The sequence below is a fragment of the Acromyrmex echinatior genome, chromosome 1 (assembly GCF_024713525.1).
Source record: "Acromyrmex echinatior isolate Ae372 chromosome 1, ASM2471352v2, whole genome shotgun sequence".
In the NCBI taxonomy this organism is placed as follows: domain Eukaryota; kingdom Metazoa; phylum Arthropoda; class Insecta; order Hymenoptera; family Formicidae; genus Acromyrmex; species Acromyrmex echinatior.
In genome coordinates, this window is record NC_141852.1 from 18172288 (window position 1) to 18192507 (window position 20220).

General features: G+C 32.4%; 1 protein-coding gene across 2 annotated transcripts in view; it reads left to right on the top strand.

Annotated features, from left to right (window-relative positions):
• Ror (tyrosine-protein kinase transmembrane receptor Ror) overlaps positions 1–19982 on the top strand; it is a 273457-nt gene extending 253475 nt beyond the window's left edge. The window contains exons 5-14 of one of the 2 annotated variants that reach the window (XM_011070712.2): positions 12446–12524; positions 13823–14084; positions 14166–14290; positions 14418–14959; positions 15377–15613; positions 15699–15832; positions 15951–16167; positions 16250–16591; positions 16664–16932; positions 17011–19982. In XM_011070712.2, coding sequence (XP_011069014.1) covers positions 12446–12524; positions 13823–14084; positions 14166–14290; positions 14418–14959; positions 15377–15613; positions 15699–15832; positions 15951–16167; positions 16250–16591; positions 16664–16932; positions 17011–17703 — 2900 coding nt within the window. In that variant the 3' untranslated portion in view covers positions 17704–19982. Of the gene's footprint in view, positions 1–12445; positions 12525–12559; positions 13373–13822; positions 14085–14165; positions 14291–14417; positions 14960–15376; positions 15614–15698; positions 15833–15950; positions 16168–16249; positions 16592–16663; positions 16933–17010 lie in introns of those variants that run through there. The other variant, XM_011070713.2, reaches the window with a different exon arrangement.
• The last annotated feature ends 238 nt before the right edge of the window (positions 19983–20220 follow it).

The following is a 20220-nucleotide window of genomic DNA, read 5'->3' on the forward strand; positions in this document are numbered from 1 at the left end:
ATAAATATCGCAACTTTTACGTGTAACTTAACGTTTAAACATGCAACTATATTTTATTTACATTATTTTCCAAATTATGGCATATATGTATATACTGTTTGTCGAATTTCGCAACATAATTATTTTGAGATTATGTCGCAATAGTTAATGCGGGAGTGCGCGTTATTGTAATTTCTATTGTTGTAATCTCAATGGTGCATCTTACCGTCATGGCATTCGGTGAATGGAACACGTTTTGCGCGTACAATAGAAGTCGAATAATCGATATCGAGTGTCGAACGTGCGAAATCAAACATTGGAGCTGTCCATTATGCTGCGTTGAATATCGAAGCGCATTGTACGGCGTATAGAAAAGTGTTTGTATCGCATCGCACGCCCACCGACGTGAATTAACATTAAAATTGAAAGCGTCAGAATAAAATCATTGTAACGGTACGCCTCATCGTCTTGAAACACTTGCACTCGAGCTAGACTGACGTTTCAGAGTTTGGTGTGGTAATAACAGGCATCGTACAGCACAATCGACTACAGCACAATCGCAGAAAATTTTATCAACGATGCCTTTCATTTGTTTCTTCTCTAAATAGATGCATGACATAAATAATCAGATTTAAAGCAGACGTTTAAATAGCCAGGCTGACGTACTTTGTTAAAAACATATTCTTGATGAATCTTGTGATTTATACATACTATATTAAACACATATAATTAAAAAATATTCTTTTTGAAATTGTGGTCTCTTTAAAATAACTATAAATCCAAGTGTATAAAAATGACTTCAATATATGTGTGTTATTTAGCTTTCTGTGTAAAAATAACATATATTTAAATGTATAAATTCATATTTGTATGTAGTGTAATGGGTTATTTTTACACGGGAAACTAATCACACACACACACACACACACATATATTGAAGTCATTTTTTATACTTGGATTCGCAGTGTAATTACAATGATTTTTTGATATATCGTTCTACACTAAAAATTAACTCTAAATTATATATATATATATATATATATATATATATATATATATAAAACATCACTGTAACAATAATAATAATATTTTAATTACTGTAATAATATTTTAAAAATATATTACGAATACAGCCACTTGTAATTTGTGCGGATTATTCGTATACTTATTTTTTAAATGAATAAATAAATTATCGAAGCTTATTATAGATGAGTATATTAAATGAGTTGTACTTTTTATTTTCATATATAAAACAATATAAATTTGTTATTTTTATTTAAAAAAAATTGTGTTTTATTTAGTGAGAAACAATCAGGATTTTCTTTTCAATCTATTGTTTTCTCGCTAGCGAATAAAACGCGAAATAACCATAATTCCTCGATATCGGTTGCGTTCCCAGGAAGTTTCGACACTTTAACGGCACAGCTTAAGACTTTGTTTTTACGTGGATTTCCACTTTCCGCGCTCTATCGCCGCTGTTGCCTATCGATTTACGATCGCCGAAAGGCAGAAACCAATTCCGCGCGGTCATTTGCTCCAGAAGCGAGCCTGCACGAGAATCTCTCTTTCTCTCTATTTTTTTTCTCTTTGTTCCACGAAATAAAAGCGAATAAAATTGCGCGTCGATATTTGCATAGGCTGCGCGAATATACGCGCAGTCGATTGAAAATCGCGCAAACATTCTGTGCATATTTGATCCCACAATGCAATGTATTCCGTTCAACTAGTGACAAAATCGCGATGACATGTTTCCGCTCCGCGAACGGGACCTCTGTTGATGAGGCAATTACGTATATTCGATTTGAGTGTACTTCATTACACGGTTGTTGTGTAAACTCACGGTGGATCCGACTAATCGTTTAACACTACGGTTAAATTCTGATGTATTATGCATCAAGGATTGGTCATTTAATGACTTATTATCCATTAATCATATTTTATTTTATTGGATCAGTTTAATTCTAACTGAAAAAGAAAATGATTAAATATTGATAGATAAGATTTTTAAATATATAAATATAGAGACGTGTTTTATTCGATAAAATCTTGTAACTGCACTCAAAAGAAAAAGATGTAGTGATAATAAAATTATAAAGGTGGCAACTATACATATAAGTTCTATATAGGATTAATATACACACACATATATATAATTGAATAAACTATTTATAATTATTGTAACTACAAAATGATTTATTTAACTATATGTACTTATATTCTACAACTTAATTATAAAACATTGCATACAGTTACATCTTTATAGGTTTTTTGGATATTATTTTTAATTTTCATTATATTTAAAGATATAATTAAAAATATTTTTTTAATATTTAAAAATCAAATCTTTATTGAAAACTAATAATTATCAGAAAATAAATTTTATATTCTGATAATTGCATTCACACTTCTCTTGAGCTTAATATCTCATTGAAATTTCCATGTAATAATAACGGTTATTAAACCTTCACAGAGAGGATTTGGAAGATAGTATACAGATATGCGGTAAATCTCCGATTTTAAAGGACTTATGATAATCGACAAGTGTCGAGAACATGGTAGATTTCGCGCAGAGCAGCGAAACAGGTAATCTCTATGAAAACGCTTTCAACGCTTTCGATAATACCAAAAAGGGTTAACAAGATTATTATAGCGATCTCGAGAAACGTTCTCAGAATTACCCTCCGCAATATTGATGTTAAATATATACTGTGCGAGTAACATTGACGAGAAATTAATTCCTTGGACGTATCTTTTCACATATATGTACACATATAATTTTGAATTTTGCATTATTATTAAATACGGACATTTTAATTGTTATCTTTATCTGCAATTTCTAATTGAAACTATAATACATGAAAAACATTAATACATGTTTATTTTTCTTTCCATAATTGAGACATGTAATTTATTTAATAAACGATTAACATAAAATCTTAAATTTGTTTCTCTTTTGATACACTTTGTTTGATTTTAAACTTATTATGTGAAGCAGTATGATTAGAGAAATGTGTATACTCTAATATACTTAAAAATTCTTGGAATGATCAGCAATTTATAAAAAAAAATTTAGATTTTTTTCTCAGTAAGGACTTCGGCGTTGAAAGGGTTGAAACTGGTTTCAACCCAGCTATTGTTCAGCGGTATCACAATGGCACATCTGTGGGATATCGCGTTCAGAAATACTTTGAAATAAATGAGAGCTTTCAGATGAATCGATGAAAGGTTACAATCGCACTATGGCGCCGCAGAAAGTGGCTTGTATGTGAGGTGGGTCTCAAAAGTTCTTCTACTAGTATTATATACGCGCCGCACCAACGATATTTCTCCAGAAAATCTACGGAGTCGATCTGACTCACTCCGAGATACGTTGCGTTATTTGCCGGAGGGATATTCGATGTTATCTCTTGCAGTATGTATTGTATTGTCCAACGCAAATCTTTAATATTGTATAAATTTAAAGAATGCGAATATTATCCCTTAAAATCGTACAATATTCGATAAGCTATTTATGAATCGAATAATACAATATTAAAATCAATTTTCATTGAAAAATGCTAGCAACATTCGTTTCTTTGTATCTTCTTCATATTATATAATGTTATTAGGTGTTGGAATTAATTCGTAGCGTTTTTTAATGAAAGAATGTTATTTATTTCACATGAGCATTAAAAAATACATTAATGAAAGTACTTCCCATCACTTGTAAAACGCTACGAATTAATTCCAACACCTAATACATTTTTATTTTAGTTTATATACACATTATTTATGTATAATTATAATTTATGTATAAATAAATAAATATAGATATAATCATAATTTATGTATGAATAAATAAATATAGATATGTAAATTATTCACATATAAAAGATATAGAGAATATCTTGACAATAATATGAAATATCGAATATGATTTTAATCGACGCTTTCATTCCATTATTGCCTCACGAAAATAAACGAGAAAAATGCAAATAATTCGAGAAAAAGGAAATAAAAGCTTATCGCGGCTTCAATGTGTCGGCTTTGCTACTAGAAAACCGCTCGCGAATTCGAATCAAGCAAATATACGCAGCCGCGAAATGGCTCGATCGCCGTTCAGTCAATTCCGATACCAAACCGCGATTCAGAATCCAGCTATCGGCATTCCGGAAGATTGAAAAATTCAAAAAATTACTTCACCTCGGTGGTAAAATTTCCGTAATGTTGGAATTAATATACTGAAATTGATTATAATATTCTATTAACTTGCTGGAGCAGAGATATTTGTGTCGACATAAAAAACGTCGTTACTTTTTACAATTATTTTGTATCTTAAAAAATTATCAGCCATGGAAACTATTAAAAGCTTGCCAGACTTGAAATGTTCTGAAAATCTTTTTATAAATAAGAGAGATGCGAAAAATATTCAAAAATAAGTCTTTCTGTACTTGACAGATTCTATAATTGCTCCCAAATTAAATAATCCAACGAATATTTACTTATTGCTAGCACAGGCTTTTGAATTAATATTTCTTCATAAATCAAAGCTAGCACATGCAAATGTCTTATGTATATCTTATTGAGACCGTTTATTAAATATTTAACTTGAGTCAAACGCGAAATTCATATAACACAAACATTTAACAGGGATTAATTAATAATCAGCTAGATGGCCAACCGCAGACGCGAGAAATTCGAGCTTTAACGGTGAGCATCTCGCGTAATTTCGGGCCCGGCAATTTTCTCGCCTTCATCCTCGCGAAGCTTAACTCCCGCTCGAGCGGCGCGGCGTGCACGATTAAACGTAATCGTATATTATCGGGTTATATTGCGAGCGCCGGCCGGTGCTGACGCAGCGATGTCGGTGTTATATCAGAGCGAAACAATTTTCTCTCGGGTCCGCGTACTGGAATCGGTGAAAAATATCGAAACACCTCCTCACGAGATAATCACCCCATTCATATAAAGTACTATGGTCGAGGATGCGCACAACACGAAAAATAATACGCACATATCCTAAGTCTTATAATGATTTTATTTATTTACAATTTGTTATATTTTATATATTATAAAAGATTTTAAATTTTAATTGTTTTTTTTTTGAAATTTTGAAATAATTTTATGAGAATTTCATATTGTAAAAATATAATATTTATGTATGTTGCATGATATTATATAATTTATGTGTTATATAACATTTTAATTTATTAATTTAATTAATTTATCCATTTTAATAAAAACTTTAATTAATATATCGACTGTAATGTATTATACATAGATACGTGTAAAGCAATATTAAATTTTTATCTCTTTTCATTTCCCGAAGCAATTATTTTATTAATTGCTACTATAATCACAAAAAAATTTCTAAGTAAAAATGTTATTTGTTATTTTTTTTTTTATTCCAGTTAAAAATTATAGACGACGCTAAATGATTTGAATTATAACTTAACATAATGATAAAAAATAATATCAAATGGCTTTAAAACTTTGTACATTACTGACGGAAAAGGTTACTATTGGGTACATTTGAAGCAAAGATGGTTAAGGCGGATTACGACCTGCGAAATCGTGAAACTCACGGGTTGTTTTCCCTTAATATTACTTCACGTTCCGCCAGGGTTAATCCCCATTAGTAAAATCACGGGTGAAATTATAATAAAGCCGAGCAGCGTGGTTTAAGCTGCGCCGTGTGTTCTCGGCGCATATCTGCGTGAAACGCAGTCCGCGTGCAGTGTATGCAGATGAGGAGGACAGACAATTTTCTCGCAGTTATGGATGCGCGGCGTAGTGAGGTCCGCGTTAAATCTAAATGGAGGAAAGTAGCTTATAGCACAGAGCCACTATCGGACGCAAAGCTGCTAGACGATCGGCGCCGCTCATTAGTCGTCGGTGGTGCATTAATATTAATGGACTATCGATACTCGCGCACGGGTAAAAGCTATTTAATAGCGCAGTTAATAGCATTGCGCACGGGGTTACCTCGACTAGGGTCCATTAGCGAAATTATGTGAAATCGCGGCGGAATCAGACAGTATTGTCTCGGACGGATGCTGCGGGATACATTTCCGCAATGCACCCTATATCGTTAGCATCGATATTTAAAAATTGCGATAATTACGGATGTTTCTTTTGAGAATAGTGCCTTCTAAGATTTCAGGTTTTTTTCAATTGTTGATGCAAATAAAAATTTAATAATATGTTTCCTCAACGCATTATATCTATATTGGCATCAGCATTTAAAAATTGTGACATTACGGATGTTTTTTATTTTGAGAATATTGTCTTCTAAGATTTTACGTTTTTTTCATAGTTGCGAATTCAAGTAAAGATTTAATAATGTATACTATTTCTTATTGATGTTAAGATCTTTACAAGAATATTATTAATAAAAATAAAAATAAAATAAAATAGATACCTAATCCAAATTATGTTTAAAATTTCTATCTTATTTCTGTAATTTGTTCCATAGATATTTATATTTATATTTAAATTATTTTTTAAATTTATTTAGATATTTAAAATAATATTTTTATATCTTGTATTAGAAAAAAAAATCTATAAATGCACCTAAAAAGGCTGAATAAATAAGTGACAAAATTTAATTATATCATTTAATATCAATGGAAATTTTTCATTGTCACGGTAAAAGAATTCTAATATCATTACTGTGTAATATATCATCGGTTGATACTAATGCTTGTCGATGTTCACAACATGAAACCTGACCGACATTACTTTCATTATCAGCAACCGCTTATTTCTTCGCAAGTGCAGTCGAAACTCGAAGTTGCGTCTATCGATCATTCCTTGGAACTGATGAGAAAACAGCATCATAACTTCTCCAGGTCGATCAGCTTCCGCGCTCCTTTAGGAACTTGTTCGAAGCGATTAGCGATTCTGTTCATCGATGAGACAGAACAGAAGCTCAACAATGCGCGAGAAAGTAGAAAGATGGCAGAAGAAGAAAAATGGGTTAAGAGAGAGAATAAGAGAACTTTAGAATTGAGATCCAAATATTCTGCACAAATTCAGAAAACGCAATATAATGGAATTATATGTAAATGCTCATCAATTAGAATGTGAATATTAAAAAACAATTCAAATAAGAAATTAAATAAGAGAACAATTAATAAACATAGAATGAAACGGAGATTCACAATAGAATATGTTGAAGGCAGAATAGTGGATAGTCTCGCACGTATTTTGTGTTACGATTCTATACACATGTAAAAAGTAAGAAACGTTTAAGGCGATTATTTATGCCACGAAAGACTCGAGAATATCAGATAATCACATTTAAGTAATTTAACAAAATTCTTATGCGTGCATATCTTAAAATTATAATTGTTTTATTTGCTTCTCGTTCTTCGGTCTTTAGTTGCATGACTAAACAATAAGATACGTCATATGCTTTTATATGAAAGATAAAGGAGAAGGTGGAGATACCCGTCGTACGTTTGTCCAGCAGGAGGCAAATCACGTACAACGTTCTTCGCGGACTACCGAATTGAATTTCGGACAACACTTACGACGGCAGTCTCATGAATAATGCACCGGTCGCGGTCGGCGGCCGCGGGTGTCGCACCCGGAAAAGTGTTGACCTCTTCGACCAAGATGGATGGGACATCCGTTGATTATCAAAGACAAACGTTCTCTCTCTCTCTCTCTCTCTCTCTCGACTCTTTTTTCTGTTTCTTGCTGCTGGCGCGTGTACGGTCGACGTCGTCGACCACCCCCAGCCACAGGCTTCGAGGGTCACATACGTGACCCCTCAGGATGGCGTGCCGCGAACGTTCCACTGATAATTTACAAGGACGATAGAAAGTCTGAATAACGACGCTGTTCGTGTAAACGCGTCCTCCCAGGAGGTCGACGCTTCGTTTGCTAAATTAAAAGCGAATGCATCTATATTGAAAATGTATACATATTGTAGAAACAGAGCCTTTGTATAATATTGTCTTCTATAACGATTATTGTAAGAATCATTTTTATAAGGTTTTATTTTCCAAATGTGGAAAAATTGTTCTCGTAATTTTTATATCAATTGCAAAATAAATTATAAAAATGACATTAAATATTATATAGATATACTCTCTCTTTATGAATTTTGAATAAAGAAAGCATATTTCTGCATTTTTTATTGGATCCACATATGTTACAAATTCTATATTTAATTTTAATTATGCAATACAACTTTATTTGGTAAATTAATTTATTTTTTTCTTAGAATCTACTGTTTTCTTAGTTTGAATGTCGAATGAATTATTTTCGATGGATGTAAAAAATTCGCAGGAGAAACGGACGGACATAAAAACGGACGAGAAAAAAGTTTCGAAATGCACGAGATGATTTGCTTTCGCACGAAGGCTCGCCGATGCAATGTAATATCTGGCCGCATGCGAAATAAGCTGATACAACGCCGCTATTACATTTCATTGCACGACATTAGATGAAATTATGTTACTTTTCGTAATGTTACGCCGAGCCTTGTGACTTAATGGCTTATTTCATCATCGTTCCACCGAGTATATGATACGTTCCTTTCCGTTGTGTGCGTCTTTTTAAGAATACCTTCGAGAGCTTGCATTGTTTGCTATCATTTCCATAAACATAATGTTGCATAACCGCGACATGCAATCATATCTATGGTCCAAGTCGATGAAACGCATCGATTTTAAGTGCAATATTTCTTAATATTATTTCTTAAAATCTTATTGTTCTTTTCACACGTGTATAATTTAATAAAAAATTTCATTTTAAAGAAAATCTACTCGAAGAGTTTATATAAAACAATTAGTCTATCTTTAAGATATGTTATAGTAAATTTCATTGAATTGGAGGCTGTACTGAGTAAGTACTAAGTTCATAGTAAATCGTGAAAACAAGAATTGATAAGCCTGCAACAGCAAATCGACGTCTTACTCAGCATTTCGCAGAGGAAGTCTATATAACGGCTGAAATTCGCTTCGAATCCGCTCGGTTCCCGATTTCCACGCAGACGAGAGTGGTGCACGTGCACAGGCATCATTAATCTTGCCTGACCAATGATCAACGACCTCTCTCATTGACTACGACGTACGAGCATGCGAGGCCTCGTACGTATGCGGTCCCTCGAACGACTATCGAAGAGTGCACGCGGCTCTTCTTAGTCTTCTTCGTCTATCGAAAGTCCATAAAGTATTTCTAACAAATGTTTACACGTACTATGAACCATAATGAGTATTCTAATTGAGCTAATGAAAATGTATAGATATAATAACGTTCTTAGATATATTAATCTCCTTCTGAGCTATTCTATTGCATAATTTTCAGATAATGTCATTTTACAACAATAGATACATTCTAATTATATATTGAATTATATATTATAAAATTTATATTTTTTTATCAAATAATATATTTTAAAATAATATTTTTTGCTCATTTTTTCTTTTTTTTTGTTTGTAAATGCCAGTCTTTAATTTTAAATTAAGCTCATGATTGTTCACATCGTTATTGGTAATAAATTACGCTTGGCAACAAAGATCGAGTTTTAAATGCGCCGCGTCGAACGTGACATTACACATAGAGCTATTACACGGCGAGAATTCTAATTGCAACAAATTTATCTCTCTCAATAAAACGCAATAGGCCATTGTCCGCCGAGGCACCTAATTAGATCGGAAATGTAATAGCACGTGGAATAAACTCCTGATATCCGCCCACGCACACGTGAATGCATGCGTGTCTTGGTTAAGTAATGTATATACTGGATGTTCCAGAGAGTCCGTATAACAATTATAAGGCGATATTCTCTATCAAAAATTGTATGTTCATTTTGTTATAATTTTCCAATTTGCAACATTAAATATCTCAATGATCTAAAATATATATTTATTGACAATCACATCGAAATTTATTTATATTAGAATATTAAATCAATATTAAGTCTGTTTAGAGAGAGTTAAGAAATGCTATTATTTAACCTTCATAGATTTTTCGATATTAAATCATAACTCGCTTTTAATCAGAGTAATATTGTTCTTTTTAGAAAATCATTGCTTTGCCTTCATTATTGAAAGCTATCTTGCTCTCGCAGACACCCGGTATAACTGCCCTGTAAAATGGTGTCACCGCCGCGCGCCATTGGGGTCGCAGGGATGCGAGTTGTTTCGCGAGTAGGCGGGGATTATTAATGACCACGAACCGCCTTATCTTTTCCACTTCCTGTTCGAGATACATAATACGTGGGCCACCTCGCGCGCAGTAGTTGCATCGCATCGCAACATTGTGCGTACGACTTCTCGGAGACCCGCGTTCTCGTCTCATTGTATGTGCCTCTCGCGTACCACCGCGACGCTGCGCATGCACCCGTGTATTTATCATCGCCCGAAATCGCACCCGCGTCGCGGCAAGGAATGACTTGAGAGAACGATTAATCGTCGTTATCTTCGATCGCGGAAAATTTTATTGCCATTGCCGTAGCACATAATATCGAACGGAATGTCTCGGCGAGTGTACGTTGTACAATTATGCTTCAAATTATGCTTCAGCAAAGTCTGAATTTTGTAATAAATTATATTGAATCGAAATATTTAACGCAAAAGTTCTAGCAAAATGTAACATCACACTGAAAAAAATACTAAATTTTAATAAATATTTGTTCGAATTGTTCTAAGTAAATCTTTACTAAATATAAACATATTATGATATTTATTTGAAAAATTATTAATTTGATGTAACTCATTGTTTTATTAAGTAAATATTTATTTACTGTAAAGTATCATAAATTTTTTTTTATATGCTACTTTAAATAATTTGTTTTGGATTTGATTTTAAAAAGAAATGAGGAAAGTATAGAAAAATACTGTTCTATACACCGAGCATCTATTCTTCTTTTTGATGAACCTATGAGAGAGGTTGAGGGAGTCTAAGAAAGAATATAAAAGCAACCCCCTGGAGGAATGGACGCTGCGGCTTCTCTTATTGGCGAAATTAAAGAGCACATAGAAATGCAATTGACGGCACTCTTTATGCAACTTCCTAAGGACATCACGGGTCCTTGCTTTTACCAAGAGCAATTCATGGATTTGTAGGTCCGATGAGAAAGAGGTCGGAACCCTCGCATGCGAGTTCTCGAGGGGTAGACTCAGATTTTCGATATTATTTGCTTTGTACTGCGCAATAAGGAGAAGAGAAAAATATATAGAATGAGAAGAGACGAGAAACTGTGCAAATCCTCGGTAACAGGAGGCGAACACGAGGCCCCTCCCCCCATCCCGTTATTTCTCCGGAAAATCGCTTCGCCTATAATAAGCCCAAACGATTGCTTCGTGAAATTGCTTTTCTTCAAACAGAGGCGTTTGATGTCGCATCTCCTTTTTGACGGATCGTAATCGCGCGCGTGTTAGTGCGCTCCGAGCTGTCGAGTTTCGCTGCTGGAAAGACGGAAAGATCTCTTTGGATCTTTAGCCGACGTTTCCTATTTCGTATTCATGGGCAAATGGGCGACGCAGAATATTTGCTCCGCGTGAATAACTTGCAAAGAATACAGTAGTCTTGTTATCTTTCAGTATTAAATACCATGATATATATATATATATATATATATATATATATATATATCGCAGATTATGTCTTATGCGTTATGTTGCGTTAATATTAATATATATATATATATATTAATATTAACGCAACATAACGCATAAGACATAATCTGCGATTCGACAAATGTAAAAGAAGTATTAATAAATACGAATAATTTTTTTATACTTGGTAACAACAATTTTACTGAAATGTCTAAAAATTTAAGTAGATACAGATCTGAAAATAATATTAGACTATCAAAATAATTATGTAGGAAACTCAAGTATGATGAGCAATAATGCAAAAAATATTGACATTGTAGCGACCAGTCTGTGCATAATTATTTTAATAGTCTACAACAAAATTAGTTTCAAATCTGTATCTAACTAAATTTTTAGATAATTTTCTGCAAAATCTTTTGTATGTTCTTAAGAATTAAACAATATTATCGATATCGAAATGAAAGAAGTATAAATATAATGTATGTATCATGCGTATCAACAAGTTAATTTCAGATATCAATGAACACGTTGTACATTGAAATATACTAAATTTTAATAAACATTTGAATAATATTAACTTTATATTTATTAAATGTAAATACATAGATATATATTTATTTACTATAAGAATCATTAATTCGATTTAATTATTATTTTTATTAAATAATGTTTATTTACTGTAAATAAACGTGAAAGTAGTGCTATAGAAAAAAAATATGTATAATATTAAAATTTAGTAAATTTTTTCCCAATATTTGTAAATTCTTTTTAAATTTTCCTTAAAAGTTTTGATAAATTAATTACAATAAAAAAAATAATTTAAGCTTTATAAAATATATCATAGGCATCAAGCTTTTTTAGCTTTCGCACTTACATTGATATTTGTATGATGTGATGTCACTTTTTCTTTGCAGCTCCTATACATCCAGAACATCCTATAGGACAGCCATCGGGCGACAGATTTTCCACGGGAATGTCAGGTTTCATGGACGGGTGAGAACTTAAGATTTACAGACTTAATTTTTACCTAAAACACAATACATATCTTGTTTGTTCTTATAATTAATAAAATATCAAACGCTTTCGAATCATAAGCTATTTTTGAAATAATTTATATTTTTACATTGTTAACATCAATAAGTTCCATTACTTTTTATCCAATAATGAATTATAATTTATTATTGCGTTAAAAGAAAAGAGTATCTCTTGAGCTTCTAAAGCTAAAATTCTTTCGTAAAATTCTTTTCTTAAAAAAAAAATCAATTATGAAATTTTGTATGTAAAATGGAAGGAAAAATAACTGTCACGCTAACAAAAATCGTAAAATTTTCAATTGTAAAATTTTAAAGTGATTTTGAAGATTTTGCTATTGTATGTTTTACCACTAATTCTAATATCAAAGTCTGTTGCCAATATTTACTATTTCACTTACTGATTTCAATTTTGTTATTCTTTTGACTCCATCAGCTCGGAGGGGAAAAGATTTAAGATAATTTCATTGTGATGCGCGCGATCAAACTAAATTCGAATTTTCACTCCTTATAACGCGAAGGGATTTAACGAATGCCCTCAAATTTGTTACCCGTAGCGTCATCTACAGGGATTCGGTTTATCGGTTTTCGAGAGGGCAGGCTGCTCGCAGCGTTACCGTTAGTTTACTACAGTTTACAAATGGTTGACACCGGGTGTGGTGTCAAATGACACAAGCTCCTAAACATTAAGCCAAATGTTTTGATAATTGATCTACGAATTATGAAGCTACTCTTGTACCTAGCATTGTTGCAGAATACATGTATTTTTGTACGAGCCAAAAATAACGCCGAAAATACGATGGAACCAAGGTAATACTCCGCGCAGCTTTATGTCTCGCGAGGTTACGTGGAGCCGCGAATATTTTTTCTAGATACCACAATCTTTCACATATGAAGTCGATTGATAAATAATCGGACAACGATTGATAATGACTGATCTTGCTTCACCCATTCACTTCGAAATGTGATGAACGATAGCTAGAAATCCAACTTTTTTGTGACTTTATTGAGGTTATGTTTTGAAATAATAACGTGTCTGTTCCAGTCCGAATCATCACATAAAAATATCCCGGATGACCGTTGTTTTTCCATTTGTCAACGTAGTTTTGCTTTAGCTACTTACTTTAAATAAATTCACAATTCGAAATCTAAATTACGAAAATTCTGTGAGAAAAAAAATCTTTACTAATGTATTATTGTAATGAATACACAATAAAGATAAGAATACGTATAAACTCTGTTATCTTTTTATTGTGACAGCATGGGACATGGAGATATGTTGGACATCTCAGGAACTGGAATGTCTACACCTCACATCTCTCACTTGGCATCCGCGAATCCGTTTAACATACTTTCACCGAGTCCACAGCCAACCAGCTCACAATCCAGCACTATGGATTTCAATACACTCAGCGGCCTTACTAATGGCAATATACAATTCCCTCCTAATATGAATTTTGATGAGATGTCAAGCATAAGTTCAGTTTCAGGCAGAAAGGACAATCATAAAGGAACTTGTGAGGTTTGTGCTTGAATACAAAAATAGATTTGAATTTAAAATTGATATATAAAATGAAGTTACAAGATTGTTGAATTCTTATAGGTATATATAGGAAAAACCTGTGCACAGTTTGTAGGAAATCAATCGGTTTATATTATATATCCCATGACACAGAAAATGCTCGAGGAGAAATTAATGAAGGCCTTTCAAGTTATCAATTTCTCAAAGTATGTTTTTTTGAAGCTTCAGAAAATATTGAAATAAAATTTATGTATAATATACAAAATAATATTAATAACGGTATTTAATTGAGATGAAAGAGACTAAAATGTTTTCAACTATTTTATCACACAGTGAGCTCTCGTCAAATTGCGAAGGATATGCGAAGCCATCCCTTTGCTATTCCGCCTTTCCGATTTGCCGCGACCCATTTAATATTAAAAAACCGAAGAACGCAGAAGCGAGCACGCAACTCTTCAATCTCCTGAATTCCAAGCAAGATGATTTTTTAGACGACGGAGATCGCGATGATACAGATGATTTTTCGAGACTGCATAGTGTTCCCAAACGTAGTCCTACTTTGGGCCCAGTTTTCAATTTTATGCCCAATGAAGATGGGAAGTCAAGCAACAAGAAAATAATTAATCAGAGTTACGGCGACGCACGAGCATCCAGTAGAAATGAGATCAATCGTAAATTACGAAGGATATGCCGGGAGGAGTGCGAAATGCTGGAGAATGAATTGTGCAGAAAGGAATATGCGATAGCAAAGAGGCATCCGTTGATTGGGCATCAAGTGCCTTTGGTTGAATGTTCTGACTTACCACTGGAAGGGACAACTGAGGCTCGTGATTGCTTAACACTTGGGTTATCTGTGGTAAACAACGTGCAAGAAAGTATGTATTTTTTATATTTTATTAATTGAATTGATTTTAGCTTTTAATTCTATCTTTTGCACATCCAAGTTATATCCAATAGACTCATAAAGAAACACAAACATGAAGAAACACAAATCAACACAAATTCTTATTTCCAAAAAAATATATAAATATATACGATGATCTTATAAAATTTGCTCAGTTAGTAAAAGAAGAAATGAAATTTAATTTACTGGCGTGCTTATCAAATCAAATACTATATATATATTAAGATTGAAAAATACCGTACATGCTAAAAATAGAAATTATATTATTTTTTGATTTTTTTAATGAATTAATGATTTTAGCTATATATCATAAGATAAATAAATATAAAATGTTTAGTAGATAGAAATCTTAAAGATTGCATATACAATTTTAACATGTTTCTTGCAGATGATTATTGCTATTGGGGTAGTGGAAAATCCTATCGAGGAATTGTGAAAACGAGCGTCAGTGGAAGAATGTGTTTGCGGTGGTCTCATCACTTTAATCTTCCGATTTCTGATTATCCCGAATTAGCTGGACGTCATTCTTATTGCCGGAATCCTGGCGGTAAAGAAATTCAGCCATGGTGTTATGTTGATGTCAATAACAGAATGCAAAAAGAATTTTGCAGTATACCTAAATGTGGTAAGAACTTGTAAAATATATTTTACATATTATACTATACGTGTACTATACGTGTACTAATGAAAAACATTTCTATTATTTTCAGTTGAGAATTTATGGATTTATGCGGTCGTTGGTTTTGTACTAACAGGAGGATTTGTTATTATATTAATTTGTTATTGCTGCTGCTACAGAAGTAGGAAATCCAGAAGGCAAATGAATCATTTACCATCCAATAAAGTACATATATTCGTATATATACATATATTTTCTACGCAAAAGTGGAAAATTGTATTGATATTTTCCAATTATAAGTTGCAAGCAGATAACATTATTAACAATATTTTCTTTTTAATAGATGTTAACTAGTATCCAGTGTGATAAGAACATATATGATGGAAGGAGGAGCACAACACAACCCATGGAAATGAGTTCTCTTTTGGCAGGACCTGGTAATACGACGCCGGGCACTGGCACTTTAAGCAGTGGCAGTAGTAGAACATCTAATAATAGGATACCGCAATTTACTACAAATAATATCGTGCTCTTGCAAGAACTTGGTGAAGGCGCTTTTGGTAAATATACGAAAATTATTTTTGCTGTACGTAAATTCAATAAATAATTTCACTTAAAAATTAATATTGACTATATTTTTAGGAAAAGTTTATAAAGGCGAATTGCAAACGGGAAATAAATGTGAGCCACCTATTTATGTAGCAGTAAAAACACTGAAGGAAAATGCTACGCCCAAGACTCAAAGCGATTTTAAAAGAGAAGTCGAATTGATGACAGATCTACGGCATCCGAATATCATTTGTTTGCTTGGTGTGATACTGAAAGGAGAACCAATGTGTATGCTCTTTGAGTACATGACTCAAGGAGATTTGCATGAGTTTCTAATCTGTCATTCTCCGAGATCGGATGTTCCATTAAATAATAGTGGCGGAAAAATTCTGGAGCAACCGGAGTTTTTGCATATTGCTTTACAAATTGCTTCTGGTAGATATTTATTTTCTTACGATTAGGTTGACATAATTTTGTTTTACATATAATAATTGTCGTTCTCCTTAGGCATGGAATATTTAGCTAGTCATCATTACGTCCATCGTGATTTGGCAGCAAGAAATTGCCTAGTAGGCGATAATCTAACAGTAAAAATCTCAGACTTCGGTCTATCGCGAGATATATATAGCAGCGACTACTACAGAGTACAATCCAAGAGTTTACTTCCTGTTCGATGGATGCCACCCGAGTCGATTCTTTATGGTAAATTTACTACCGAGTCGGATGTATGGAGTTTCGGAGTTGTACTCTGGGAAATCTACAGTTATGGTTTGCAGGTAAAATTAAAGTTACCAAATTAAAAGTAATAATAATGAATTTTATAATATTTTCTTATAATTTATGCATTTTTTTAGCCATATTACGGATACAATAATCAGGAAGTTATAGATATGATTCGCTCGCGGCAACTATTACCGTGTCCTGAAGACTGTCCGACGATGATTTACAGTTTGATGATCGAATGCTGGCACGAAGTAGCGAATCGTAGGCCACAATTCCCGGAAATACATCACCGACTGCATAATTGGTACATAAATCAAACCTATTTGAGCGATTTCTGCAACGAATCTATCACCAGTTATTCCGGCAGCAGTCACAAGAGTACGAACAAGACTAATTCGACACAACTGTCAGCGCCGATATATAAGAGTGATCAAAAAACAGGCACGGAACCAGTAAACATGTGTAATCTTAACGATCACAATAACGTGATAAAAATGCTACCACCAACAAATTTTCCGAATTCTAATTGCGTTGAGCAGAGACCAAATTGCGGTTTTAGCACGGAGCATGGCACGCCAATAAAAACATCTAATTATCAGAATCCCACTACGAATGTCAATCTGAACGATGTCTACGACGACAAACAGTGTTGCTCGCCCAAATTGAGTGGTGCAAAGAAAGTTTTACCTGCGGTAGTACCTCAGTCGGGTATTCCCAAGCCAAACGTGCCTAATGGCTCAAGACCGATGCAAAACGGTGCGCAATTAGTTGTCAGGTTACCAGATCCCAGTAAAGTTACGACTGAAACAAGGGTGTCAAAATGAATGACTTCATTCGCGACCACGAATGATTCATCTTTGATCAAACAAAATGCAGCTTCTGATTTTCAACAGAAACATTAGCTCCTTACTATGTTCGTTCACAACTTCAAGAATTTGGAATTCAGTAACTGTGTAGATTGTCATCGAAACAAGCACTGTCAGTTTTAAAAGAGGAAAAAAAAGTTATCACACGAATGCGTACGTTGTTCGTATATTTGTCGTGATATTTGTCAGCGTCAATGAAAACGTATGTTTATTCTTGCGATACTATCGGATACTTTTTTTTCGATAATATTATAAACGAATAGGGTAGATATAAAGAGTTGCTACTACTAATCATTGCCATATACATTTATTTATTTTTACAAATATTCACCTATTTTATATTGCCTCTTATTATTAGTTCAGATAACGTATATAGTGTGTTTCTTCTTACAATCTATTATTTTTTTGGATGTGGTATCGAACAAACAAGATAGACACAAAAAGTAACTACAATACTTAATCACTGCCATATATATGCATTTATTTATTGTTATAAATATATACGTATTTTATAATATATAATATTACCATTTATTTTGGATGGTATATATACATATATATATATATATATATCTGTAATGTTTTACACTTAATTTAATACAGTCTAATTTAATACATACATACGTGGGATATAGAAGTGAACGTTATGCTCTATGATTCCATTTGTGATTATAATAATGCAACACAATAAAACGAAATTTTTAATACGTACTTTTATTTTTACGAAAAAATAGATATCCATTGAAGCATTATATTAGTAAATATATCTATAATTTATATGTTTATTTGTAAGATATATAAGACGGGCGAAAGATAATTCTATTTCACAAAGAAAAAAAATAAATTCTTTCTTACAAAACACAATATCAACAAATGTTGATAGCTTATATTAAAACGAGTGTTTAATCATGTGCATGCTCTGTCCAAAGAGTATAATATTGTACGTATGGAATATATTGTTATGCTCTATATAAGGCATACTCCTCTATGAATCACGTTTTTAAATAATCTTTACAGAACTGTTCAAAAAGATTCGTATATGCGGGTAATCGGATATATATTGTAATAAGCGAAAATGAGAAAATAAAGAGCGATAGAGAAATGAATGTGTGCGTGTGTGCATGTGTGTATTTTGTGAATATATATTGAGACGTTTTCTAAAAAGCAATTTTTATAATCATCATATGCCAAAACCCGGATAGCGAATATTGATTGTTAATAAAAAAAAGTATTCAATTTGTACATTTTTATGATAATCACATGTATCTTTTATCTGTAATCTTTGAGGTCGCTCTTTTAGTTGAAAACATAATTTATTGCTGCAATTGTGCTATATGAATTTATATTATGTTCTATGTGTCTAAATGTGAAAAACCATAATATAATGAAAAATAATGATGAATTAATTAATTTGCTATATTGTTTATGACATTCCTGTGTCAATATATTCATGCATTGTCAATATATTCACAGATATTTGCTATCAACATAATTACTATCATTGCTAATAAGAGAATTTATACTAAATTTTATAGATATTATTTTTTCTTTAGTATTTCTTGACCTCAAAGACGTAAACGACTGAGATTTAATACCCGCAAACACTCAGCGATGTTGGATGGAAAATTTTATCAGCGTTCGTGTATAAATTATATGTTATTATGTGTATGGGGCATAAATATACAATATATATATATATATATATACATACATATATATATATATATATATATATATATAAAACAGGCGCTAAAAATATTACTGCTTGATATCGGATCGAGCAACATTAGATGATGAACTTTGCGAAATTAATGCCCACTTTAAACCGAGGTAGAATATTAGCACAGAACGATTAGAGAATGGAAACGTAGAATTAAAGGAGCAGATTGTATTATACTTTTTATAATTTTGTATTAATGAAAAAAGAAACATGAAGAGCATGTTCCGTTTGATGGAGAAAAAAGAAGAAAGACTGGACTTAAGACGTCATCCGGTGGTTTTTACTCCCACGTCCATTAATCGGATAATGATTGGAGAGTGCGCGAAAGTGCTATTGAATTAAATAAGACTTTTAGAATTGACAAATCTCCAAATCGAAATTTATATCGACCGTATCGAAGGTTTGTCAGAAACTTTAGGTTTAAGTTAAATTTATGTAAACTTCAACGAAGGATTATACACATTTAAGACCTTTATATATTCAGTCAAATATAAATATACAATTCATGTTTTTCGTACATTACGCTTGATCTCATTCCCCTTTTCATTATAAAAAGTATATTAATAGGAGTAACCATGAATTTCTAAATATATTAATAGAAGTATCCACGATACTCAAGATTTCCTATATAATTTGCAAAAAAATTGTCATTACATTTAGAAATTTACATGATAAATCATTTTAATTAACTCATAAAAATCAATTAATAAATTTTTAATAATGATCTTTTTTGCTGTTATTTATAACTTATTCAA